This window comes from Palaemon carinicauda, chromosome 41, assembly GCF_036898095.1.
Source record: "Palaemon carinicauda isolate YSFRI2023 chromosome 41, ASM3689809v2, whole genome shotgun sequence".
Lineage (NCBI taxonomy): Eukaryota > Metazoa > Arthropoda > Malacostraca > Decapoda > Palaemonidae > Palaemon > Palaemon carinicauda.
The window spans coordinates 51,128,731-51,156,291 of NC_090765.1; the positions used below are offsets into that span (position 1 = coordinate 51,128,731).

A 27,561-nucleotide genomic window follows, 5' to 3' on the forward strand; every position below is an offset into this window, starting at 1 on the left:
GTATTAAAAATTTAAATACCAATTGTGAATTATCCCACTGCAAAGTAATATAGTTATTCAATAACAGAAATCTTCATACATAAAAATCATACTCAAATCTATTACAAAATAGCCTTGAAAGTGTTAATTGCTTATCAAAACATTAAAAAAGAATAACTTGCTATGTGTACATGACCATAACTTACTGTGATTTACAGGAAACTTGGCTGCAAAAACAATTATTTTTTTAAAATGAATGCGATATTTTGTGGATACAAACCATTGCCTTACTGGAACCTATCACTTTAATATGAAGGAGCCACCTACAATTAATGTACCGTATCAGAAAGAATATAACTTTAATCTCTTCTAAGGAATGAAAGTTCCTCCACAAGATTTGTACAATCTCTGAAATTATCAACTTCCTAATCACTATAAAGCTTTGTTATCATACTTAAGTGGCTGCTACCAAATTACAATGAAGGGAGAAACTTGGACCTAGAATATATGAAATTTACTATACCGTACTGTATTTCATTCATATGCAAGCCTCATCAATATTCAACATCATAATGAATATTTCAACACCAGGTTTCAACTTTTTATTTTTATATATCTAATCATTTTCCCAACTCTCTTTAATAATTGTTCCTTAAACTCCATTTGGTCATGGTCATCCATGCCCTTTTACAATGTAGCAGGGTTCTAATTCTTTTTACTCTAACTTTATGAGATCAAATATCACAACTTGGATTTAAGAATAAGTCCCTATAATAGGATGAAGATGCAAAGATACCATATTCTTAGACACAGGGAAATGAGGAGCTGAAAAAGCAGGGAACATGTGAGACCAGAGGAATTCAGAAGATTTAGTAGGAAGGTTGAAACTTTCCAAGTTCCTAAAAATGTTGAAGCAACTCCTTTTTTGTTGGCTTCAACCTAACATTAAAGGGACAATATGGAAAAAAGTTGCCGGGACCTGTAATTACAAGGAAGTGGATGCTGATGACTCAACAAGTAGACCTATGGGCCCTCCCAAATCCCCTATCTCCAACTCACACGGACAGTCAGATCATGTCCATTAGTGAAATCTATCAAGTCATGGGCAAGGGTTAAACTTCAGACCCTTAGACTGTGAATTGCCAACACATCTACATACTTACTATAACCCCAATCCATTTTATAAATACCAATTCCTACAATGATGTCCCCATGACAGGCTCAACAGGCTTTAAATAAGATTTAGCATGAGGAGGATAAGGTCTCATTTTTTACCCCTAAATACATGTATTACAAAACTAGATTTATGTATCTAGTTATTGAGGAAAAGTGCCACAATATTATATAATTCCCAATGATGGAAAAAAGTAAAAAAAAAAAATGTTATTTTCATTAGTAAAATAAATTTTTGAATATACTTACCCGATAATCATGTAGCTGTCAACTCCGTTGCCCGACAGAATTCTACGGGAGGGATACGCCAGCTATCACTATACTAGAAGGGGGTGTACTCACAAGCGCCACCTGTGGCCAGGTACTACAGTACTTGTTGTTGACGCCACCTCACTTTTTCCTCGGTCCACTGGTTCTCTATGGGGAGGAAGGGTGGGTCAATTAAATCATGATTATCGGGTAAGTATATTCAAAAATTTATTTTACTAATGAAAATAACATTTTTCAATATTAAACTTACCCGATAATCATGTAGCTGATTCACACCCAGGGGGGTGGGTGAAAAACCAGTGTACAAGACTAAAGGATAGCTAAGTATCCCGTATTTCATATAATCAGTTATCCACAATAACAATGAAATAATAAGTACCTGGTAAGGAAGTCGACTTGAACCGTTACTCTGCCTTAAATAAGATCGTCTTCCTTACTGAGCGCAGCGTTCCTCTTGGAAGGCTGAATCAACTCAAAGGTGCTAAAGTATACAGGGCTGCAACCCATACTAAAGGACCTCATCACAACCTTTAACCTCGGCGCTTCTCAAGAAAGAATTGACCACCCGCCAAATCAACAAGGATGTGGAAGGCTTCTTAGCCGACCGTACAACCCATAAAAAGTATTCAAGAGAAAGGTTAAAAGGTTATGGGATTATGGGAATGTAGTGGCTGAGCCCTCGCCTACTACTGCATTCGTTGCTACGAATGGTCCCAGGGTGTAGCAGTACTCGTAAAGAGACTGGACATCTTTGAGATAGAATGATGCGAACACTGACTTGCTTCTCCAATAGGTTGCATCCATAACACTCTGCAGAGAATGGCTCTGTTTGAAGGCCACTGAAGTAGCCACAGCTCCCACTTCATGTGTCCTTACCTTCAGCAAAGCAAGGTCTTCTTCCTTCAGATGAGAATGTGTTTCTCTAATCAGAAGCCTGAATAGTAAGAAACTGAGTTCTTATAACTTGGAAAAGAAGGTTTCTTGATAGCACACTATAAGGCTTCTGATTGTTCTTGTAAAGGTTAAGACCTTTTTAGATAGTACTTAAGAGCTCTAACTGGGCAAAGTACTCTCTCCAGTTCATTCCCCACCAAGTTGGACAGGCTTGGGATCTCGAACGACTTAGGCCAAGGACGTGAAGGAAGCTCGTTTAGCAAAAACCGAGCTGCAAGGAACATGTAGCCGTTTCAGATGTGAAAACAATGATCCTGCTGAAGGCGTGGATCTCATTTACTCTTTTAGCTGTTGTCAAGCACACGAGGAAAAGAGTTTTTAATGTGAGGTCCTAAAAAGAGGCTGATTGGAGAGGTTCAAATCTTGATGACATAAGGAACCTTAGGACCACGTCTAGATTCCAGCCTGGAGTGGACAACCGACGTTCCTTTGAGGTCTCAAAAGACCTAGGGAGGTCCTGTAGATCTTTGTTGGTGGAAAGATCCAAGCCTCTGTGGCGGAAAACCGCTGCCAACATACTTCTGTAACCCTTGATCGTAGGAGCTGAAAGGGATCTTACTTTCCTTAGATATAACAGGAAGTCAGCAATCTGGGTTACAGTGGTACTGGTTGAGGAAACTGCATTGGTCTTGTAACAGCTACGGAAGACTTCCCCTTGAGACTGATAGATTCTGAGAGTGGATGTTCTCCTTGCTTTGGCAATCGCTCTGGCTGCCTCCTTCGAAAAGCCCCTAGCTCTTGAGAGTCTTTCGAAAGTCTGAAGGCAGTCAGACGAAGAGCGTGGAGGATTGGGTGTACCTTCTTTACGTGAGGTAGACTTAGAAGGTTCACTCCTAGAGGAAGAGTCCTGGGAATGTCGACCAGCCATTGCAGTACCTCTAAGAACCATTCTCTCGCGGGCCAGAGCGGAGCCAACCAACGTCAGCCGTGTCCCTTTGCGAGAGGAGAACTTCTGAAGTACCCTGTTGACAATCTTGAACGGCGGGAATGCATACAGGTCGAGATGGAACCAATCCAGCAGAAAAGCATCCACGTGAACTGCTGCTGGGTCTGGAATCGGAGAACAATACAACAGGAGTCTCTAGGTTATCGAGGTAGCGAACAGATCTATGGTTGGCTGACCCCACAAGGCCCAAAGTCTGCTGCAAACATTCTTGAGAAGGGTCCACTCTGTGGGGATGACCTGACCCTTCCGGCTGAGGTGATCTGCCATGACATTCATACCGCCCTGAATGAACCTCGTTACCAGCGTGAGCTTTCGATCTTTAGACCAGATGAGGAGGTCCCTTGCGATCTAGAACAACTTCCACGAAAGAGTCCCTCCCTGCTTGAAGATGTAAGCCAGGGCTGTGGTGTTGTCAGAGTCCACCTCCACCACTTTGTTAAGCTGGAGGGACTTGAAGTTTATCAAGGCCAGAATAACCGCCAACAACTCCTTGCAATTGATGTGAAGTGTCCTTTGCTCCTGATTCCATGTTCCCGAGCATTCTTGTCCGTCCAAAGTCGCATCCCAGCCCGTGTCTGATGCGTCCGAGAGGAGACGGCGGTCGTGTTTCTGAACAGCCAAAGGTAGACTTCCTTGAGAAGAAAGCTGTTCTTACACCACGCGAGAGAAGACCTCCTCTCTTCGGAAACAGGAACTGAGACCGTCTCTAGCGTCATGTCCTTTATCCAGTGAGCAGCTAGATGATACTGAAGGGGGGGGAGGTGGAGTCTCCCTAACACGATGAACAGGGCCAGCGATGAAAGTGTCCCTGTTAGACTCATCCACTACCTGACTGAGCATCGTTTCCTTCTCAGCATGCTCTGGATGCATTCTAGGGCTTGGAAGATCCTTGGGGCCGACGGAAAAGCCCGAAAAGCTCGACTCTGAAGATCCATACCCAAGGAGACAATGTTCTGGAGAGGGAGGTCTCAACCTTCCGGACTCACCAGTGGTAGCTTATACACCCCCCCCCTGGAACCCCCCCAAGCGGCGGCGCGAGCCCTAAACCACGCCCCCTTGGGCGGAGTTACCAGAGACGAGCGGGTTGACTCGGCAATGGAAGTCACATTTCTGAAGTTGACTTCGGCACAGAACGTTCTCCTCTTTTTCCCTCCCGCTGCTCCCAACATTTGCTGATTTTCATTATCCTGCACTCAGCAACCAGAGTAATATCTCAGCCCACGGCTTAATTATGTCTAGGCAAATTCTTACCTCCGCGGAGGTGCATCGGCTTAGCGAAGACTCCAGCGGAGAGGAGAACGTAATCAGTAACGAAAAACGCACACAATCGACTGCAGATAGTGATATGCCTTCTAATTCTGATATCGTAAATATGTTACTACAACAGAATCAAACTCTTATGCAAATCATCCAGAAAAGGTAAGATTTTAAATTCTGTTTACAACGAAAACGTCATATGGAAAGCAGCTGATTTAGACTAATGACGTCACAAATGCAAATGGCGGCCCCCATACGTAAGCTTGTTATGATTTGAATGCTTAGAGCAGGCACTTCCGAACATAGCGTAAGTAGCTTAAGCAAAGCATGTGCATGATTACTACACGATTAATCGGTATAAACAAACTAAATACTCCAATTTTATATATTACAAAATTATAATTAAGCACACAAAACAAATTGCTTGCCTGACACATTAAAAGCACGCGCTTAATAGGCAGTAGGCTAGACCACAGGTAAGTTCGAGCTTACATTTCTCGCTTTAAACCTATCGACACTAGCCTAGGCCCTGGGGGGCTATCTGATAAGGGTTACATATGAGGCAGGTCTAGTTTATTAATAATAACAGATTTAAACTTATCATTCACTTAAATATGGCACTGAATTAACCTAAGAGGGCTATTTGAGTCGTGAACCCCATTGCCTGACTTCAGCCTTCTAGGTCCGCTGCTGTCCATATTTACTATACCTGTTGAACAAAATTTCAATTATTCTATGGTAAATAAATCACTGATATTAAACATTCATCTCGGCAGAAGTGGTTCACCTGCTAAGAAGAATGAGGCTCCCCCTCCTACTAAGCGCTCAAGACGATCACCTGAATTACCTGAAAGTGCAAATTTAGACCTCTTTTCCTTTTATAATAATGGAGATGAAAGTGATTACGAAGATTTCAACCTTCTTACATTCAATAAACCCATTCCTTCATATATTTCCACCAATTTCAAAGCTGAACCATCTTTTCATAGAGAAGGGAAAATTCAATTGAATAATTCACTAGTAGCATTAACTTTCAGTGAAGGCCATAGTGATAACCGGGATAAATTCTTTGTTAGTAGTCAAAATAAGGAGTTCTCAGACTTTTTTAAATTAATTAATACTCCAAAGTTGAATTTCTGGCCTGAAGGTAAGGTATTTGATGACAGTTATAAGAGAAAATTTTTTTATGACATTGAAAATATTAAAATGAGTATTTCTGCCTTTCAAGGGCATGCAGCACTGGCACACATTGTATACCCCTCCAAAGTAAATGACATTGATTTTTTGTCCAAAATTATTATTGGTCCCCTAAGGAGGAGCATAGACCTCATACAAAATTTGATAAGAAATTTCAGAAGCAGAGCACTTCCTAGATACCTCAAGGAAGAAGTAAGAGATCTTATAATCAAAGCAGACATTAAAGAAGTTTGGAATTTAACCGAAGACCAAAAATCAGCCATTGCTGCCTGCTTTCACAAAGGTCCCCTCCTCAGAGGAGGGGCAGCAAACTTCAGGGGTAGGAAATTCAACTTCGGGGGCAGATTTCAGGGAAGAAGGTTCAGTTTCCTCAAAGGTAACCCTAACTTTAGATTCAAGTCTCAGCCACTTAGAAGAGGTAATAGGCGAGGTGGGTACAGGGGGGGAGGTCACAAAATGGACAAGCTAATAGTTCAGGAGCCAGAGAAAAGAAAGACCCTAGAAATTGAGCCATGCTCCGCACCAGTTCAAAGAGAAATTTTTTCAGCACCAGTATTCTATGCACCAGTTGATAACGATGTTTACTCTGCACCAGTTAATAATGAGCTTTGCTCAGCACCAGTTAATGAGCTTTGCTCAGCACCAGTTAATTACGAGCTTTGCTCAGCACCAGTGGTTAATGAGCTTTGCTCAGCACCAGATAATAACGAGCTTTGCTCCGCACCAGACCATCATGACATTGGGCCAAATGCTATAAATCAAGATAGAAGTAAAGAGACCTCGCCTTTGGCCTCAAAACCAATGAATAACTCCTCCCAGAGCCCCCCAGAGAATAGGATAGGTAAGTCATTATTGATGAATATTGATAGTTGGAGAAAGCTTCCTAATGCCTCTTTTGCTTGTAAAATTATCAATGAAGGGGTGAGAATTCCGTTTAATAATAAACTTAAAGCCCAGAGGTCATTAAAAAGAACAGGTAAAGATAGATTTTATTCAATTAACAAGCGTAAAATATTGGAAAGTGAATGTGACAGACTGCTAAAACTAGGTGTCATAGAGCAGATCCAGATGGAACAGTACGACTAATCTTTGACATGAAAGTGCTCAACACCATGATTAAAAAACCTTCTTTTACCATGCTCAAGGCCAATACTATATTTCCCTATCTACATCTAAACTCTTGGGCCTGCAAACTAGATTTAAAAGATGCTTATTGGCACATTCCATTACATGCAAGTAGCCAGAAATTTCTAACCTTCAAACTAGGTAAAAGGAAGTTCAAATGGACTGTGATACCCTTTGGACTAAAGACAGCATCTTATATTTTTTCAAAAATAATGTACACAGTGATCAAGTATATTAGAACCTCATATAACATCTTAATATTCAACTATCTTGATGACATTCTCATATTAGCAAAAGATTATGTAAAATGTAAAAATCACATTCAGCTAGTCATTAAGATCTTGTCAGACTTAGGATGGAATATCTCACTTAAAAAATCTACAATTGAACCGACTCAAAGAATTGAATTTTTAGGAGTGCATTACAATATGATTAAGAAAACTATGAATCCCAGTGGGAAAAACATAGAGAAGTGTGTCGAATTGGCCAAAGCTTTCTCCAACTCTGTTAAATCCAACATGCATTCCTATCAAATGTTAATCGGCGCTTTAAATTTTAGTGCATCCTATACAAGCTTGGGAAGATTCCATCTTAAATATCTCCACAGGTACCACAGTTATTTTAATTCAGGGTACAAAATCATTCCCCACACCTTCAAAAAATACCTAAAGCCATGGGAACAGAGACAAATGTACAGAGAGATTAACATTCCAAAACCACAGATAGATGCAGAACTTTTCACTGACGCTTCCAACCAGGGTTGGGGAGGTGCATTAGTAATAGCGGGTAATATGCTCTCAATAAATGGAACTTGGACAAATGAAGAATCCTCCCTTCACATCAATGTAAGAGAGTTATTAGCTTGCTTCTATTCTTTGGAACACTTCATCACAAGGTTATACAACAAGGTAGTCTTAATACATGTTGATTCAAAGGTTACTAATTGTTGGATAAAGAAACAGGGTAGTATCAGAAACAAGTTAGCCCATGAACTAGTCAGGAAAATACTTAGTACCATGAAGGATCACAACATACAGATAAATTCCAGATGGATCAGGGGAGTAAGTAACACCATCGCAGACTCACTTTCCAGGGACCTGGGTTCCATTCACACAGAAACTTCCCTCAGTGACAGTCTGTTCTCCTTAATCTGCTCTGACTTCAATTTCACCCCAGAAATAGATCTGTTCTCAAATGGTTTCAATACTAAGTGCAAAAAGTTCTGTTCATCTCTTCCAAATCAAAAAGCCATCAGCAATAATGCACTTACGATTAGCTGGAAGGGATCAACACCCCTCTATGCCTTTCCACCAGGATTCTTACTACACAAAGTAGCTTTTAAAATCAATAAAGAATGCAATAATAATATGCTTTTCTGCACCATATCGCAGGGGACGGAACCATGGATTCCATTAGTGAAGTCAGTCGCGAAGCAGCACAAACGATATATTGTGAAGATCGAAGACTACCAGATAGTTCTCAAGGATTGTATCTCACCCTCAGCAAAGCTCCAATCAACTTTGATCGCCTTCAAAATTTAAAGGATCAACTCCCTAACGTCTTTCCTCCTGAGGTTTGCTCCAAAATTGCTGTCAGCTTGAGGGACAGCTCCTTGCACAAGTATGAAAACCTATACAACATTTTTAAAAGTTTCATTCACAAGGAGTATGGAAGAGACAACAAATTTCCCCTGTTAGCAATTATTTTATTTTTCAATCACCTTATAGACAAGGGTCTGTCTTACAACACCCTGAAGAGCTACAGAGCAGCTTTAGGTCCTATCTTGTCAGGCTATTTCCCAGGTTACTGTCTTGCAGAGGACAAATATGTCAAAGCAATGATATCGGGAGTTAATAGAAGGAAACCTAGAAATTCTCACCAGTTCCCTGGCTGGGATCTAGACAAAGTAATTTCATTTCTCAACACCACGAAAGATAACTCTACCTTACTACTGACACAGAAAACCTTCTTCCTAGTAGCCTTAGCTTGCCCTTTAAGAGCTAATCAATTTAACAATCTCAGCATTTCCAGGAGCACCTTCACCCCAGAACACATTGTCTTACGGAACCACCCTTCCTTCATGGCCAAAAACCAAAAGAACAACTACACGCCAATAGAGATCAGCTTTAGGAAGCTTCCTAACAGACCAAAAATATGTCCAGTCAGACAATTGAACTTCTATTTGGAATACACCAACAAAGTCTGTATGGAAAGAAACATAGACAGGAAAGACCACATATGGCTAGATGAACACTTCAAGATAATGTCTCTACAAAAAATGAGACAACTTTTTAGGGAGTGCATTTTCAGAGCCGACCCAAATGCAACTAAACAGTCAACGAATTTTCACTCTATAAGGGGGCAAGCTTCATCAAGACTGCTATACAATGGAGTATCGATACAAGAAATCATGTCCAGAATGAATTGGAGAAGCGACTCTGTCTTCAGCTCTTACTATGCTCTCCTCGGCTTACAGGGAGCTTTCGATGCTGTGGTCGCTGGACTTCATCTTCAAGCCCCCTGAAGCATCTGCCTAGCTACCACTGGTGAGTCCGGAAGGTTGAGACCTCCCTCTCCAGAACTGTAAGTTTACTTGTGAACGAAGGTTCTGGAGTGGGAGGTGAGACCTTCCGGACTCAAAGTCTGGGTCACCCTCCAACCCTTCCCCCGTGAGCCGAGGAGACCATGTACAGTACTTAGGGAATATTCTAACAACTTCATAATTCAACAGAGTAGGCTATATACAAGAACACACACATACAATCACTATTATTCCACAGAAAACAAACTAACTGGAATCTTTCAATATTCATATCAACCAAGAGAGCACAAGAAGATTGAATTTACTAGTAAAAAGACCTTTATGTCCAACAATTTGCACCTTCACAGTAATTCCTTCATAACTTGCACTACCAAGGTAAGCTCAACCACTTCTGTGTTATTTTTTGTTCTATTACAACTTCAAAAATGTGACTTCCATTGCCGAGTCAACCCGCTCGTCTCTGGTAACTCCGCCCAAGGGGGCGTGGTTTAGGGCTCGCGCCGCCGCTTGGGGGGGTTCCAGGGGGGGGTGTATAAGCTACCACTGGTGAGTCCGGAAGGTCTCACCTCCCACTCCAGAACCTTCGTTCACAAGTAAACTTACAGGTCTGGGATGGGACGAGCTGAGACTCCTCAAAATTGACCAGGAGGCCCAGTTCCTTGGTCAGATCCATAGTCCATTTGAGAATCTCCAGACAACGACGACTTGTGGGAGCTCTTAAAAGCCAGTCGTCTGACGGAGCCGGACACAAGATCATGGTACTGCTGCACAGTCTGTGAACTGTCAACCATGGGGAAGCGAGGAAGTACAGTGACAACCCGAAGCTGTCTAGACTGTCTGGGTCGTACAGACAACTCCTTATCGGGTTGCTGAGGTTGCCGCACTGCGTCACAACAAGTCACTTCTGCTGGTTGTTGAACGTCTTCCCAGTGACACATTGACTCCGTAAACAAAAAATCCTCTAACAAGGACTAAGCTTGGACTGCATGTCTTGCAACACAGCTCAAGGTCTATGGGAGCAGGTGTGGTAACAGACGGGATTAGCGACTGAAGTGGAACCATTACCTTCCCTGGAAGCATGTTATGCTTAAATAAAAGTCCATAGGAGGCTACGCAGCTAAAGGCTCCTCTCCAAATGACAGAGTCCTCAAGGGAATATCAGAAGGAGGGAGAAAAGCACTTTCTCATCTACAGGGACCATATCCGAGAAAAGCTAAGTTCTCTCAGTGAGGGTTTCACTGGTGCAAAAGCAGCAGACTAGAAGGCAACGTTATGAAACTGCTTGACAGTCTAGTGAGTTGGCAACAACCAAAGATGTGTGACTGAGAAGCATGCGGTAAGGTATGCAGAGCATGTTGTATGCAGAGCATGCTGTATGCAGAGCATGCTGTATGTAGAGCATGCTGTAAGGTAAGCAGAGCGTGTTGCATGGCGTGTAACATTTCTCAGAAATTCCATGACCAGTGCTAGAGTGAGTAATATCGCATTACCGTTCATTGAAAGTGCACGTGCCGAGGGAATTGATTTAGACTGTTTTGTTGATGAATTTGATAGCCGGCATGATAATCGTAGAATTAAGCTACACTAAATGTACGTACTATAATCTACTTCACCTCAGGAAAGGGAAACTCGCCCTGTTGGCAACACTGCATTACTTCATGCATGCTTGCATGGGGTTTAATATCAACATAATATTACCTTACATTCATAACTCATGATTCATTTTTGTTTAGAAGATATTTTTGCCATATTTTGCGATTTGTTAAAAATATATTGCAAGGAATACATATATATTTTTATATAAGTAATACAAATAACCTCCATTATCATAATGTTTGTGTAGGCATACATGTATATGATTACAAATGCCAGTTATGAAAGTAATGAGGTGTTATTATTGTCATTTGTTATTCCCAAGTTGAATGGGAAGAAGCTCAAGTTGAGGAAAAATTGGCAGATGCATGCGTTGAGGTGGCTGACTCATAGCATGAGGTTGCTGCCTTAAGAGTTGCGCTTGCTGTAAGGGTTGCGGATGCGCAGTAGCAGGTTCCTGAGGAACGAGTTAAGGTTCCTGAGGTGTGAGCTGCGAGAGTTGAGGTAGCGGCTGCGCAGAACGCAGTTCTTGTCTCGCGAGTTGAGGTTCCTGAGGTGCTAGCCTAAGGTGGTCGCTGCAGCGAGTGCTGAGGTGGCTGCCTCATTGATGGAAGAAGTTGTCATACCTCAAGAGATTGTTGCCTCGCTGGTGGAACCGCAAGCGGAAGCGGAGGAAGTAAGGCATAAGACTCCTGCTCCCATTGCTGAGGTTGCCTTAAGGAAGGTTAAGGTTGCTGCACAACGCTGGTAACTGGCAACTCAGAACGCGGTAAGGTAGCCTGAGGAACCTCAACTTCGTACGCCTGGCAGACTGGACTGCGGAGGCGGAGCTCTCGCAGGAGGAGGCGGAGGTTGCTGCACACCGCTGGTAACCTCAGCCTGAAACTCACGCATTAAGACCGCAAGCTGCGACTGCATGGACTGCAGCAAAGTCGTCTTGGGATCAACAGACGATAAGGTCTGTTAAGGCAAAGCCTTAATAGAAGATGAGGTCTGTAGAGGCATCGCCTTACCTCTCTTAGGAGGTGTGCAGTCACCTGATGACTGAGGAGAGTCAGAGCTAACCCAATGACTGCATCCGGGTTGTTGAACTCTAACTTCGTACGTCTGGCATAGGTCTGGACTTTACGTTTAAGAGGTCTTGAGACCTGAGACCAGCGTTTTCTCCCCGAAATTTCTTCTGCAGACGAGCAAAATAAGGGCTCAATCGTCTGCGGGTGGGAGTGACAGTCTCTGTAAGACACGCCCGCAACCACCGAGGATACTTCTGTGCGCCGATCAAGGCCTGCCGAACCCTTTTGCCCTTCGACATTGCTTCTCCCCTGGGCTTGGGAGCTTGCAAGAGGTCCCGGACTGGGAGGACGACTGGCACGCACAGAAGTACCCTCACGCACAACACTGACACACTTTGCGCTAATCACTTATCACTTTTGATTTTCTGTTTGCACTTATTTCACTGAACACGAAACTTTAAGTGGTTTGTACCTGAAACACGCAATTCTATCCTTTCTCAAAAGTTAGTAATTGCGAAAACAGAATTACAATGTAACAGAAAAATCTAATGAAAGATAAATAATTCAGTGGCTGGAAAGAGACTAAACACTAGATCAAATAAACTACGTTTAAAATCTCTCACCGCATAAAGCTTGAGAACAAGAAAAAACTCTAGAAACGTTTACCTTCTTCCCCTAAAGAGACTAGGGAGAAGAGCAAAAACGATAACAACGTTACTCGCTTGAACGAAACGTTTATCCTCCTCTTTCTCCCTCCGTCTCTATCTCTCTCTCTCTCTCTCTCTCTCTCTCTTGACTTAGAACCTGAGAGAAGAGCCCAATCATATATATCGTTAAAACATATTATTGTTAAAGGAAAAAACTGAAATATTTCCCAATTTATTAGAATTAAAACCATTAAGTTAAGAAAGAATGAACAAAACGCTAGACACGGTTACTCTTACTGCAACGTGACACCGTGAAAATTCTCTCTCTATCGTGACGATAGAGCGCAAGTTGAACGTTCTGAACGTCAACAACTGCAGAGACAAAACAAAACGTTAGTTCAACTTTGAAAACAGTACGAGACTATCAAAGAAATTCTTTCAAAAACATTAAAATAGCAAAATATGTTAACAGGTAAAACCGAAATGACGGGCTCAATGTTAATTAACTTCGGTACCAAGAAAAGACCGCCTACTATTAGGAAAGGTCGAATATAAACAAATATAAAAATTAATTTTAATAAGTTTATAATAAAAGGAAGTTAATCGAAGAGGCCTATAAAAGGCGGAGAGATATAAAATAAATCTATAACTTTTGTTAAGCAAAATTAAGAAAGAGAGTCTATACTCTCTTAGACACCAACACTTCCGTCTAAGGGAAGGGTCGGCCATTTAAAGGTGAAAGAGAGTTCATACTCTCTTCGTCACCATAATTAATCAAATTAATTCCAAAAGCTAACTAAGCTAATATAGAAGTTTCCAGTATAGCGAATAGCTGCAAATTTTAGAGAAATACTTCACCAAACCGTGAACAATACTCCAAAATCATAAGCGTATCCAAGAACGTCTTGCCGGAAGCACGACAGAGGAAAAAGTGAGGTGGCGTCAACAACAAGTACTGTAGTACCTGGCCACAGGTGGCGCTTGTGAGTACACCCCCTTCTAGTATAGTGATAGCTGGCGTATCCCTCCCGTAGAATTCTGTCGGGCAACGGAGTTGACAGCTACATGATTATCGGGTAAGTTTAATATTGAAAAAGACAGGATTCCTAAACCAAGATCTACTATTTTCTTACTAGTGGACTAACTATTTCTGTGAGTGTTACCTTTAAATTGCAAAGTACCCTAGTACTACCATGTACCATCATGAGGAGATCTTATCATCCCATTTTAATCAAACCATGTGAGAAAAACAGATGCAGCTTCTGCTTTTATCAACAGACCTAAGAGTACTGCCAAAAAAGAATAAGTGTATCCACAGGAAATGCATCTTGTTTGTTTTACTCAATCTGATACTGAAAAGTTAGAATCAGAACTTTTCATTATAGGACATGGCAGTACAATGGTATTTTACTATTTGAAATTAACTAAAACTGAATTATACAATTAATTCATATCAGATAAACTACATGATTGCATTACTTAATCTTTCTAGATTCTAATGACATCGTGTCCAACATGTGATTCAGATGATGTCAAATGACAATTTGTAGAAAATTTCCAGCTAACATTAACTTGCCATTTCTAAGTTCTTTGTTGTTTTACTCTTTAAAACAATAATATAACCAGCTTCATACTAGGAAAAATAAATTTCAAGCAATCAATGAATTAAAAACATGGTTGGCAGTTTAATATGCCACAAGGCTAATTTTGGTACTTTTAAAAACCCTTAAAAGAGTTACATCTTATACAAAGAAAACATATCTTTGAATTCTCCAGAGTGAAGTTTAGTACACTACAACCCAGGAAACTGACATTCATAGTCCTGTGTGATTAATATTTTGAATTTCAATAAAAAACTATCATTTATAGATACATTACAGCCTACAAAACTATGTATGACAAACACTTGAGCCTTTTACCCCCAAAGGACGTACTGGTACGTTTCACAAAAGCCATCCCTTTACTCCCATGGACGTACCGGTACGTCCTTGCAAAAAAATGCTATAAAATTTTTTTTTTTCATATTTTTGATAATTTTTTTTTAGAAAATTCGGGCATTTTCCAAAAGAATGAGACCAACCTGACCTCTCTATGACAAAAATTAAGGCTGTTAGAGCAATTTTAAAAAAAATATACTGGAAAATGTGCTGGGAAAAAAATAACCCCTTGGAGGTTAAGGGTTGGAAATTTCCACAGCCTGGGGGTAAAAGGGTTAAGAAATCTAATTCCTCCAGGAAACTACTAAACACTAATACTCAACTAGTGTCTAGTAATCCAATACAACTACTCTTTCAAAGTAATACTATCAAATTAAGGTTAAAAAATTTCTGATCATTAATCTAGTAAATGCCTTAACTCATTTTGACTTACTTGAAATCCTTATGGGCAACAATGTCAGTGTAGTAACCAAGGACTTCTCCTTTCACTGGGTGTTTAGTCACAGCACCAACTCCAAGTAACTTGAATATAGAAGAATCTCTTTTGTACTCGTCAAGATACGTTGACGTGGAAATGAATGCTGAAGAGAGAATAAAAGGAATTAATTTGACTTCAGTATTGAAACATAAAAGTAATTTGTTCTACATCATAAGAAATTCAGAATGTAAATAATTCATCTGGTAAAAAAACAGACTGACAAAGTTGCTCAAATCAAAACACCCAACTTCAAATAAAAAAAAGATAATAAATTTTCATTCTTAAAAGAATGAAAATAAATCAAAACACAATAAAAGAAATCTCCCTTAACCTTCAGCAGGTTGATGACTCCCACCTTAAAATAGATGAGAATTTTGAGAACCAGGGTTTTTTTTTTTTGTACCTGGGCAACTGCTTATTTTGAAATGCTGTGTTAGAGAAAATTCGGGTTTAGCATGTGTCGCTACTCAGGTCTCTGAAAATGCTGGGAGTCTGGGTTAATTTATAGAGTTCTTTTGATTAAAACATGACAAATTCGGAGATAATTTGTATTTTTCCTAACCATACAAACCTTAGCTATTTACATGGGGTATCACTTTCGGCGTAGCTGAAATGACGAACCATTCGATTTTAACGAGGGTTTACTACCCCCTCGCTAGTTAGCGAGGGGATAGGGGAGGGGTAGCTAGCTACCCCTTCCCCCTCACACACCAGTGAACTGATTCACTTCGCTTAGAGGTAGAACTTCACGGGGGACAGGGCTGGCGGGCAAGTATGTGTAAATAGCTAAGGTTTGTATGGTTAGGAAAAATACAAATTATCTCCGAATTTGTCATTTGTTCCGTAACCGAAATACAAACCACGCTATTTACATGGGGTGACTCAACCCTTAGGTAGGGTGGTAAGTCCCAGCCTTACTGGCTTTGGCTTTGCCCAGGGACTCAGGATCCGAGTGTGTAGCACTCGAGATGAGTCCGTACACCTCGCAAGTTCCTCGCTCCGCAAGGAACGTGCGGCCTACATAAGCTGTGTGTGAAGGAAAATGTGTGACTCATCCTAGGAAGTTGACCTGAAGTTCTTTAGATGGAAATCTAGGCTAGGACGTTCCCAATACCACCTCGTCAGGGTATGGGGGACGCGACAGTATTATATTAATACTCGGAACACAAGGAAGCATGGTTTACCTGCAGTGGTTTTAGGTCAGCTGTGCAGAGAACCCAGGATGCTGCTTTCCCCAAGAGAGGGGAGGATGAAGAAAAGAGTAAGGGCTAGACATACTTTTTCATTCATGCAGACTAAAACCGGGTAACAATGCCCTAAACCTTCTGCTAGGCTAGACATACTTTTTCATTCATGCAGACTAAAACTGGGTAACAATGCCCTAAACCTTCTGCTACTTGTCCATTAAGGTGCTTGAGGTTAGACCAGCTGTTGTGCAGCCACCACAGGGCCGATAGAGAACGTATCGAGCCTCCTGTGGGTCACGTCCTGCAGGTAGCGGGCTGTGAAGGTCGTTTGACGCTTCCAGACCCCAGCTTGTAGAATCTGCGTCACTGAGAAATTTCTCTTGAATGCAGGGCCGTAGCGATGCCTCTGACATCGTGTGCTCTTGGGCGACGTGACGGAGGAGGGTCTGGATTCAGGGAATGGTGGATACCCCTGCGAATACAAGCTGAGATGGTGATCTTAGTGACCCTCCTCTTCGTCCTCCCTGTGCTCACAAACAGGGCTTGCACTCGAGGACGAACTGCAGCTGTTCTCTTCAGATAGAGCCTCAGACTCCTTATTGGCACAGTAGGAGATGGTCTGGGTCATCTGTTACAGAACGGAGACTCGAAATCCTGAAGGCGTCGAACCGTGGGTCCGGAACTCCAGGATTCTGAGTCTTAGCAACAAACTCAGGGACGAACCCGAACGTTACCTCCCCCCATCCCCTTGAATGGGCGACATCGTACGAGAGACCATGAAGTTCACCGACTCGCTTGGCCGAGGCCAAAGCAAGCAGAAACACAGTCTTCCAAGTCAGGTGATGATCAGAAGCTTGGCGTAATGGTTCGAACGGAGGTCTCTTAAGAGCCCTGAGGACACGAACCACGTTCCATGGAGGGGGGTCTAACTTCCGACTGAGGGCAGGTAAGCTCGTAGCTTCGTATGAGTAGGGAAATTTCTAGAGAGGAGGAAATGTCCACTCCTTTGAGCCTGAAGGCCAGGCTTAAGGCTGAGCGATAGCCTTTCACCCCCGAGACCGAAAGGCGCAATTCTTCCCGCAAATACACAAGAAAGTCCGCTACTGCTGGAATAGTGGCATCGAGGGAAGAGATACCCCTTCCACGACACTAACCACAGAAGACTCTCCACTTCGCCTGGTAGACCCCTGCAGATGACTTTCGCAGGTGTCGAGACATCCTCTCCACAACTTGTTGCGAAAAGCCTCTCTCTGTGAGGAGATGCTGGATAGTCTCCAGGCGCGAAGCCGAAGCGAAGCTACGGCTTTGTGGAAGATGTTGCAATGTGGTTGCTTGAGTAGCTCGTGTCGTGGAGAAAGCTCTCTCGGGAGTTCCGTCAGGAGCTGCAGAAGGTCCGGGAAGCACTCTGCATGATGCCATAGCGGAGCTATTAGGGTCATCGACAGGTTGACCGATAGTCTGGTCTTGTTGAGGACCCTTCTCATCAGACAGAACGGTGGGAAGGCGTACACGTCGATGTTGTCCCACCGTTGTTGGAAGGCATCTTGCCAGAGTGCCTTGGGGTCCGGGACTGGGGAACAGTACAGCAGAAGCTTGAAGTTCAAGGCTGTCGCGAACAGGTCCACCATCGGGGAACCCCACAAAGTCAGGACTTTGCTGGCTACTAGACGATCCAAAGACCACTCGGTACTCACTATCTGCGATGCTCTGCTCAGACTGTCGGCAAGCACATTCCTCTTGCCCAGAATGAAGCGATCCGATAGTGGAATCGAGTGGACTTCGGTCCATCTCAGTACATCTACTGCAAGATGGGATAGCTGTTGTGAAAAGGTACCTTCCTGCTTTTTTATGTAAGCCACCACTGTGGTGTTGTCGCTCATCACCACCACGGAGTGACCTGCCAGGATCCGTTGGAACTGTTGAAATGCCAGATATACGGCCTTCATTTCTAGCAGATTTATGTGGAGGCACTTTTCTGATTCTGACAATAGGCCTGAGATCCTGTGGTTCAGAACGTGGTCCCCCAACCCTTCTTTTAAAGCGTCCGAGAACAGCATCAAATCCGGGGGGAGGACGAGAAGATCCACTCCCTTTCGAAGGTTTTCGTCCGTCACCCACCACTAAAGGTCCGTCCGTTCCGTAGGACCCATAGGGACCGGGATGTCCGGGGAATCGTGGCCTTGATTCCACCGGGACTTGAGCCGCCATTGTAGGGAACTCATCCTGAGGCGGCCGTTTGGAACCAGACGGGCTAGGAAGGAAAGGTGACCTAGGAGACGTAACCACGATTGGGCTGGAAGCTCTTCTCGTCTGAGGAAAGGATCTGCGACCCTCCTCAGCCTTGCTATCCTGTCGTCTGATGGAAAGGCTTTGTGGAGATTGGTGTCCAATATCATGCCTAGATATACCAGTCGTTGAGATGGAAGCAGAGAAGACTTCTCGAGATGTACCATGATCCCTAGACCTTGGCAAAGTCCCAGAAGCTTGTCTCGGTGTCGAAGAAGGGTCGACTCCGAGTCTGCCAGGATCAGCCAGTCGTCCAGATAATTGAGGAGACGGATGCCGATCCTGTGTGCCCACGAAGATATCAGGGTGAACACTCTGGTGAAAACCTGCTGTGCTGTGGAGAGACCGAAACACAGCACCTTGAACTGGTAGATCTTGTTGTCTAGGCTGAATCTCAAGTACTTCCTGGAAGATGGATGGATTGGGATCTGGAAGTACGCGTCCTTCAGATCCAGTGTACACATGAAGTCTTGCGGTCTCACTGCAAGTCTGACCGTGTCTGCTGTCTCCATGCTGAACGGAGTTTGTTTGACAAACTTATTCAGGGCTGAGAGGTCGATGACGGGTCTCCAGCCTCCAGACGCCTTCTTTACAAGAAAGAGTCAACTGAAGAAGCCTGGGGAGCCGTCCACGACCTCCTGGAGAGCATCCTTCTTGAGCATGGTCTCGACTTCTGCCAGAAGGGCTAGCCCCTTTACCAATCCCATGGCATAGGAGCTCAACGACACTGGATTCGCTGTCAAGGGAGGAAGAGATGTCGTGAACGGGAAGCGATATCCCTGCCTGATCACGGAGATCGTCCAGGAATCGGGCCCTAGTTGCTGCCACCTGAACGCACAACTTTGTAGGCATCCCCCCACTGGTGAACATGCAGGGGGATTGCCAATTCTAGCGTTTGCAGCCTCGGCCGCTCCCTCTAGGATTCTTGCCTCCCCTGGAGGACTTTCCGCCCTTCTTGTCTTTGACAGGAAAGGGCTGCTGTTTGGACACCTTCGTCTTTGCTGCCGGCGCCGGTTTTGTAAACTTGGACTGGCGAGGTTGTTGGGGTGCTGGGGGTTTGTAGGGCTTAGATGTAAGAGCCCTTTGGAGGAGAGAATCGTGGTTCGAATTCCTCCACCTCTCAGCTGCCTGTTCCACATCCTTGGGCTCAAACAGGCTCTTTCCTAGGATGGAAGAGTGTCTGAGCTTGCAGACATCCACGGCTGGGACCTTCGCGTGGAACCTCTCGGTCACCGCATCACATCGTTTCAAGATCGAGTTTGCCCACAAGTTCGAAACTTGGTGGGCCAGAAACTCGATGGTACGTGTGCCTGAGAGGAGGAAGGTCTCCAGGGCCTTCCTGGTGCTTTCCTTGGAAAGATCCTCGGAACGCAACAGGATGCCCAGAGACCCTAGCCAGACATCCAGCCCCGAAGTGGCCTGCATGGCACACTTTGCGACCTTCTCCTGACTCAGAATCTCCGTAAGAGAGAATGTCACCGCTACGGAATGTCACCTGCCAGTTGGAGAATCTCTCAAGAGAGACTCCTCTGGTAAGCTCTTCCACGGAGTGGTGAAGAGGAAGAGCTAAACAAGGCTCCTCCATGATCTCGAAGTACCTCTTCTGTTGGACACGAGGAGGGGGGAGGAGCTTGTTACCAGCAGAAGAACGGCTGGAGGAGGCGAGTTCCGCAAGCTGGCCCTCAACCTTATCTCTGGCACTCTTCACCCCTTGGGACTAAGGCAGAGCCGCGCTGGCCTTAGAGGGTTTTTGAGTGCCATAGACTTGGTCCAGGACCGTATCCTTGCCTTCACGAAGGGCGGTCTCGGGGTCCTTGAACTTGTTGAGATGCCTCATCAAAGTCAGGACCTGCCAGAAGGCGTGCTCTGAATCATGCTGCTCTCCTCCTGGTGAATTGGCAGCAAAGTCTCCTGTCCCCAACTGCTCTACTTGCGGGGACACGTGGACGTTCTCCTGGGGTCTTGCTGGCTCTGGTCGAATCCTTGAAGAAGACTTCGGGACGGTCTTCGAGTCCTTCGGTTCCCTTCTAGGAGGGATGCAGGACTCCAGCAAAGAGGCCTTAGGACTCTTCTCTGCCCCAGTACGCGACGATTCTCCTACTCGAGGTGGGGTCTCTCCCATTGGTGGGGTGGGAGAAGGTCTCACCTCGGTAGATTCTCCTGAGGACGGAAAAGCTTCGTCCACAGGGGAAGGAGAGAATGTCTGAGGGGAGGAAGGAGCCTTCCTTACGGGCTTCATGGGGGCCAGTTTGACCCTAGGAGAAGTCACCACGAATTCTACTCCTCTCTTCCTCTTCAGTGGGGACGCTGGTTTGCGGCCCAAATTAGCGAAGGGGGGCTTAACAGCCTGGACGACAGCTCTGATAAGGGACCCAAACCAAGGATGACGACTGATGGACACAGTGTCAGAGAATCCCACTGGAGGGAAGGAGATCGGGTGATCCTTTGGAGTAGACACCATAGGGCCTGCCTGAAAGGAAGAAGAAGAAGAATGGTGCCTAGACCTCTCTGAAGACTTCCCCTCCTCCTGAGAGCGCGTTGTCCTGCGCTTGCGGGGGGGGGGGGCATCGTGAAGATGATGACCTGGTTGTGGGGGCTCCTGGAGACTCGCTCGGCTGCGAAACCCGTCGAGAATCGCGCTTGGGGTCGCGCTGGCGCTCGCGCGATGGACAAATCGCGGGTTCGCGCACAAGCGCGTGGAGATGAAGGCGCGGGAGCGCATGGGCGCGCAGGCGAGAGGGCACGTGGGCGTGCGGCCATAGGGGCGAGCGATGGGGCACAGGCGAGCGTCGGCACGTTGCCGAGCGATGGCTCGCAGGCGAGCGTCGGCGCGTTGGCGAGCGTGCTCAAGAGAGATAGCGCGTGGGCGCATAGGAGTCCTTCGGCAAGCAGGATCGTGTGCGCGCGGGCGCGCAGGAGATCACTGGCGCGTGGTCTGAAGCAGGCGGCTGGGGCGCAGGGCCAACAGGAGTAGAGGAGCGTACCGGGGGCTGCTCGTGGGCGTGTAGCGCTCGTCCAGATCTGGAAGGGCACGAAGGCGAGTGCGCACAATGGCGCGCAGGCGAGGGCTGATGCGTAGGCGAGCTCCGAGGGCGCGCATGTGATTGCGGGCGAGAAGGAGAAGGAAGAATCTTCTTGCCTGTGCCCAGATCCGGGGATCGTGGGCGCACGGGCAAACGAGGGCGCACGGTGCGCGCTGACGCGCAGGAAAAGATCGCTGGCGAGCTGGAGATCGTGGGTGCGCAGGAGATCGTGGGCGCGCCTGGTGCGTGACAGGAACAGGGCGCGCAGATGTACGCTGGCGAGTAGGCGAACGCTGGTGCACAGGAGAACACTGGCACGTAGGCGAGAGCTTGCGAGCAGGAGAGCGCTGGCGAACAGGAGCACGGTGACGAGCAGGAGAGCGCTGGCGAACAGGAGCACGGTGACGAGCAGGAGAGCGCTGGCGAACAGGAGCATGGCGACGAGCAGGAGAGCGCTGACGAGATGACTCTGCCTCTGCTGCAGGAGATCACTGGCACGTAGGAAGGTCCTCAGCAATAGCAGGAGACCGCTTGCGCGCAGGTGAAACCTGGGGCTGAAGAGACTTGCTTACATTGTGAGACAAGTCCTTCTGCCCCGAAGAGACCTGAGGCCGTTGGAAAACGGGGTGCGTGGGCGCCCACAGCGCGTCAGCTTCCAGGAACGGAGAAGGCAGGTCCACAGGTCTGGCAGGCGTTGGAGATCACGAACCATCTGCAGAGAGGTCCAGGGATGCAGCTGCAACGGTCAGATCACGTTGAGGAGGAACCTCTGCGGGGGACGTCGAGAGTGAAGAACGGAAGAGGCGCCTCCTAACCCCCTTGTAGGGAGAAGGAAGGCCTCTACGGCATAGAGGAGGGCGAGTCTTGCAGCGAAGACAACCTCTAGGAGCAGGCACGCCATCGTCGGTCCTCCGAAGAGGAGTCTCTGTCATTGAACTCCCCCGAGGGAGAGAATCACCCGCAGGAGAGACCGTTGGACTCAGCTCCTCCCTCGAAGGATGAGCCTTCAACTACATCAGCAACCAAGGCAGGGGTTTGACCCGACCCGTCGGAAGCCTCTGTCACAACAACGTCGACGATAGACAGAGGATCTACCTCCGCTATCACCGGCGACTGCTTGACAGCTGCTCCCAACTGGATCAAGTCAAACAGGGCTTCTCTGGAGGGCAAACCCATAAGCCCCAAGGAAGCAATAAATCATCATTAGTCACAGAGTTATCAATATCCTCCCCGGAGGAGGAGGAGGAGCTGCCTCACTATGGGAGGCAACTCCCTCTCCCGAACCCCGAGGTTGATCAACAAATGAATGGCCTACGCTACCACTCGCCGGCCTCTCACGAGAGACCGTTCGAGTGGGAGCTTCAGAGGAGGTTCGGGCAGCGGAAGAAGAGTTCTTGGAACTTCCTTCTTCAAGGCAACCCTTGAAGAGGAAAGATCCCGTTTAGACTTCTTCTTACGTCACCAGGAAAACCTCTCCCACTGGGAGGTAGACCACTCCCTGCACTCACTACAAACATTTTCTCTATCACACCGTTGACCTTTGCAGTACGGACACAAGGTGTGAGGGTCCGTCTCGACCGCCGACATGAACGTCCCACAAGGGCGGTCAGGTAACCCAGGGGATTTCTGCGTGATAGATGTAGAGGCCAACTTCCGAACACACTCTGAAAGTAAAAGCATAAAAGATTAAGGCTGTCAAAATGCGAGGGTGAAGTAGACACATCTGACCGTCACCCGAGCCAAAAGTGAAGTAAATCAGTTCACCGGTGTGTGAGGGGGGAGGGGTAGCTAGCTACCCCTCCCCTATCCCCTCGCTAACTAGCGGGGGGGGGGGGGGGGTAGTAAACCCTCGTTAAAATCTAACGGCTCGTCATTTCAGCTACGCCGAAAGTAATACCCCATGTAAATAGCGTGGTTTGTATTTCGGTTACGGAACAATTTCTATTTTCTATATTTTGGAATGAATAACAAGTTCCTTCTTGAATTAATCCATCAGAAAGAAGATTCAGACTTTTCTTCTTTTGTTAAAAATGTTTAAGAGGATTGGGCTGGTGTCAGTTTGTACATGGATGAGACTGTTGGGAACAATAGATTATTTAGACAAGTTCTTTGCGATGGGTTGCTTGAAGAAAAAAGTTTTCCCAAATGAATTTCATCAGAATTGGAATAGGCGAAACAATGCAGATACAATTTGTATTCCAGAGATGCAGACCCAACTTCTACTAAATCGATGGGATGATCCTCATCAGTTATACCAGGGAGTGGCCTTAGAAGTGAGTGTTCCTGACATCTCTTTTTTCCACGGATACGGATACTTCACAGGAGGGATGGGGTGCAATTCTCGATTGTCTCTATCTATTAGGGAAGTAAACGAGAACAATCAACTAGAACTTTTACCAATGCTCAAAGTACAGTACTTCAGGCTCAGGAGTTGCTAGTAACTGGGAAAGTGCATGGCTGTGTTTCCATACAACACGAGAGCATTAGCTTACTGTTTATTTGGAACAAGGAGTAATAAAGTCATAATTCCTATCATGGATAGCAGATATCAACTTGAATGAATATGATGGGAATAATCCTTGGTTTAGTCCCGAGACGTTGAACGTCTTAGTGGTTCGGTTGAATAGTGATCATAGAGTGAAGAGGGAAGACCTCTTAACGGAATGGCGACCAGGACAGAAGTGGGGCTTGCATAACAGCAGCATGTAGGAGTTACCAGGTAACCTAATACAGTTACTACTGGACCCCATTTTTTCTTTTTATTCTGGTCGTAGAAAATTGACATATGGAGTAACCCATTTAAATGACTCGGAAGTTTGTATCTGCATAGGAATAATCACTTTTTCTAAAGTTTTTATTTGAAAGTTGGCTTCACTTCCACAACATATATGGTGAATGAAGCGTAAATGATAATCAAGAAATTAAGAAAGTGGTTAAACAAATGCTTAAAACATGTGATTTTTTTTATATTATTTCTAAAAACTAGATATGCCTTATTCAACTGCTGCAATTCAAAGATCAAAATTTGTTTACACAACTAAATAAGTAATTTCTCTTCTTAAACTGACTGTTTGAGTCTGTTCAAAAGCCATTCAAGGCAAAAACAAATCTCACTTTAGTGAATTGAGCAAATTTGCAGACATACCTAAATCTATGTATTTTTGATCCCCACGTTTTGTGTCCGGAGCATATAGTCTTGAATTGTAAATCAGAACAGTTTGCTTTTCAAGCTTTGACTCAAGATATTCGGCTAAAAACTCATAATATTCCACTGGCAGACTCGGACACATATACGTTGCCAAACGGAGAACATCTGAATTGTCATCCATGCTGGTTCTGGAAAAAAAGATTAAATAATAAAAATTCAAGATAAATATATGTACAGTACCATCAAAATTAAATTTGAAATAATTTTCCTCCTTCAATAGTGGAAACCTGTTGTTTAACTAAAGTATATGACTCATTTTGCACTGTCTTGGGTTAGATTTCTCTTGCTTAAGGGTACACTCAAGCATACTATTCTATCTCAGTTCTCTTCCTCTTATTTTTTTAAGATTTTATAGTTTATATATGAAAGAACAATTTTCAATATTGTTAATGTTCTAAAAATTGTTTATTTCAATTGTGTATTACAAAGGCGTAGTTGTGTGAGCCTCGGGCATAGCTGTGCGAGGTAGGCTCAGAGTGCACTCTTCAAGTCGACAATGATCAGTGTAGAGAGGAAACGGTGTTGCTCCCCTTATTATTAGGTGAAATTCTTACTTTCTCCCTTGTAAAAGGTATGCACTTGTTTCAGTTATAATTCATGTTTCAATAACACTTGATATTGTCTATTGTGGTCATCTCTTTAAATGTAATAACAGAATTATCAAATAAGCTTACGATAATTTTGCCAGTATTGAAACTGCTTCCTGCTGCGCTTGCATGGGGTTGGAATTGTGCCACCAACCGAACGTTAAGATGTGCAATATTATTCCCAGATTTGTGAAAGTGTTTATTCTTGAGTTGCCAGGCTTACTGTGCAGCGTAACCAGTAGGTTAGGGTAAGAGTACAGTATAGCCTAAGCTACGAATTGCATGTTGTTTGACATAGGGTCGTTGTCCTAAATGGAGACTTTGTATTACAGGGTACCGGTTTGGAGTACCTGTCATGTACTAGCACTTGTAGAAGTAAGAAATAAAAAGACCCCGGGAACCAGCCTTTCCCTCAACCTTCACTACACATGAAGATCCATCCTTCTCCACAACAAGTGTCAAGTTTAACTTTAAGACTAGGCTTAGAGTGTAGGCCTATACCTATGATGTACACGGTATTAGCCTATTCCAAGGTTTGGTTTGTTCTAGATAGGCTAGCCAGAAATAAGTTGATTGTCGTAAATTGAATGGTATCCTCCGAATGTAAGTCAGGACAATTGACGACGGTAAGAGATTAATGAAAAGTCATTTTGATACGGTATGACACTGGCCGCTGATATATAAATGCTCCCAATAAACTGTTGCTTTTAATTCTCCATACTTTTTAATTTGATATATATTTTAAGTTTATGTATTTTTTTACTTACAAAATAAAGTATTTTTGCATTAATAGTAGTTTCATTTTCCTTGTTATATTCACCGGGTCCCAGGCCAGAGTTTCCTTATATATTTGATGACTGAAAATTGTACGGTACCTACTGAACTATATACGAGGTGTGTATGGATAAATATAAGAGCCTTAGTATATCAGCGGACCGTTCCTCCCTTGTGGATTAAATATGGACATCAACTAACCTAAACTTTCCCCCCGCCCCATAAACTAACCTACAAAACGTGTCCTTACCTTTTTACCTTAGTGGGGGGGGGAACGCATCCTGCGACCCCTTTATACTGCCGTATTCTAAGTTACCCATAACCATACATACAGGTGGCCGCTATCATACATACACCCCTAAATATATATCTAATTAAGATACTGGGTTCGTACCCTAAATAAAACTGGGGGTCAACGCTCCCCAAAACCCTAACCTGACCAAAATACTGTAAATCATGCAATGTATTTTAGTCATTTGGGCAAGTTCGTCTGCTCTTCATTCTGAACAATTCTCCCATTTTACTTAGAAATAAATAAGTAAAATAAGTAGAGTTTCTTTATGAGCTTATAATATTTCACCAATATCATCTTTGAATACTAATAAATAGATCTAATTATGTTAGAACTACGAAAACTTAGTATTTAACCGGTAAGGAAGACTGTCTACTTCGTAAGAGAATTTATTTACTCCAACAATTTCAAAATATGCTAATTAAGTTCCCATACCTATACAATGTACAGAATAAACAAAATAAATAAAAAAGGACCCTACTGTAGGCTATCAAGACCTATGCCTATCTACAACCTACAGAATAATACGCTTAAATAAATTACACATTATATCACATATGGACGAGTAATTACGCACGATATACCTAAAACGCACTTAAATAATACGTAAACATCACTTACAAGAGAGGGTTATAGTTGACACTGACCTTGGGCTATGAAATAGTGCCAAAATTAAGGTAGTGGGATGCTCTAAACACAGACAAGGGACACTGAGGGGTTTATTTTATTCCGGTCTGTCGCCTCTCCAGGGTTGCCAGATTATTCGACTGGATTATCGTACATGAGCCTGAAAATTGTCGTTTTTCAACCAAAATTATCGTACACCATTTCAAAATAATTATTTAAGAGTTTCATGATTGACTTATTTCAAAATATTTTAGTATAATTGTTTAATCAAACACACAAACACATATATGTATATACATAAGTTATGTATCGTACATCGTACTGGACCTAAAATAATCGTACATGTACGATAATTATCGTACGAATGGCACCCCTGTGTCTCTCGGGTTAAAGGGGGGTTTGGGGAGGGGGGAGAGTTGGGGGGTTTGTTGTTGTGGTTTTGGGGGGGGGGTATGAGGGTACGTGC

General features: G+C 44.2%; 1 protein-coding gene across 3 annotated transcripts in view; it reads right to left on the bottom strand.

The window, feature by feature from the left end:
- LOC137632632 (uncharacterized) overlaps positions 1-27,214 on the bottom strand; it is a 79,737-nt gene extending 52,523 nt beyond the window's left edge. Inside the window, exons 1-4 of one of the 3 annotated variants that reach the window (XM_068364701.1) lie at positions 27,116-27,214; positions 24,753-24,943; positions 15,067-15,214; positions 186-206 (exon numbers count right to left, since the gene is read on the bottom strand). In XM_068364701.1, coding sequence (XP_068220802.1) covers positions 186-206; positions 15,067-15,214; positions 24,753-24,936 — 353 coding nt within the window. In that variant the 5' untranslated portion in view covers positions 24,937-24,943; positions 27,116-27,214. Of the gene's footprint in view, positions 1-185; positions 207-15,066; positions 15,215-24,752; positions 24,944-27,089 lie in introns of all 3 variants that reach the window. The other 2 variants (XM_068364702.1, XM_068364703.1) reach the window with 2 other exon arrangements.
- Positions 27,215-27,561: the final 347 nt, after the last annotated feature.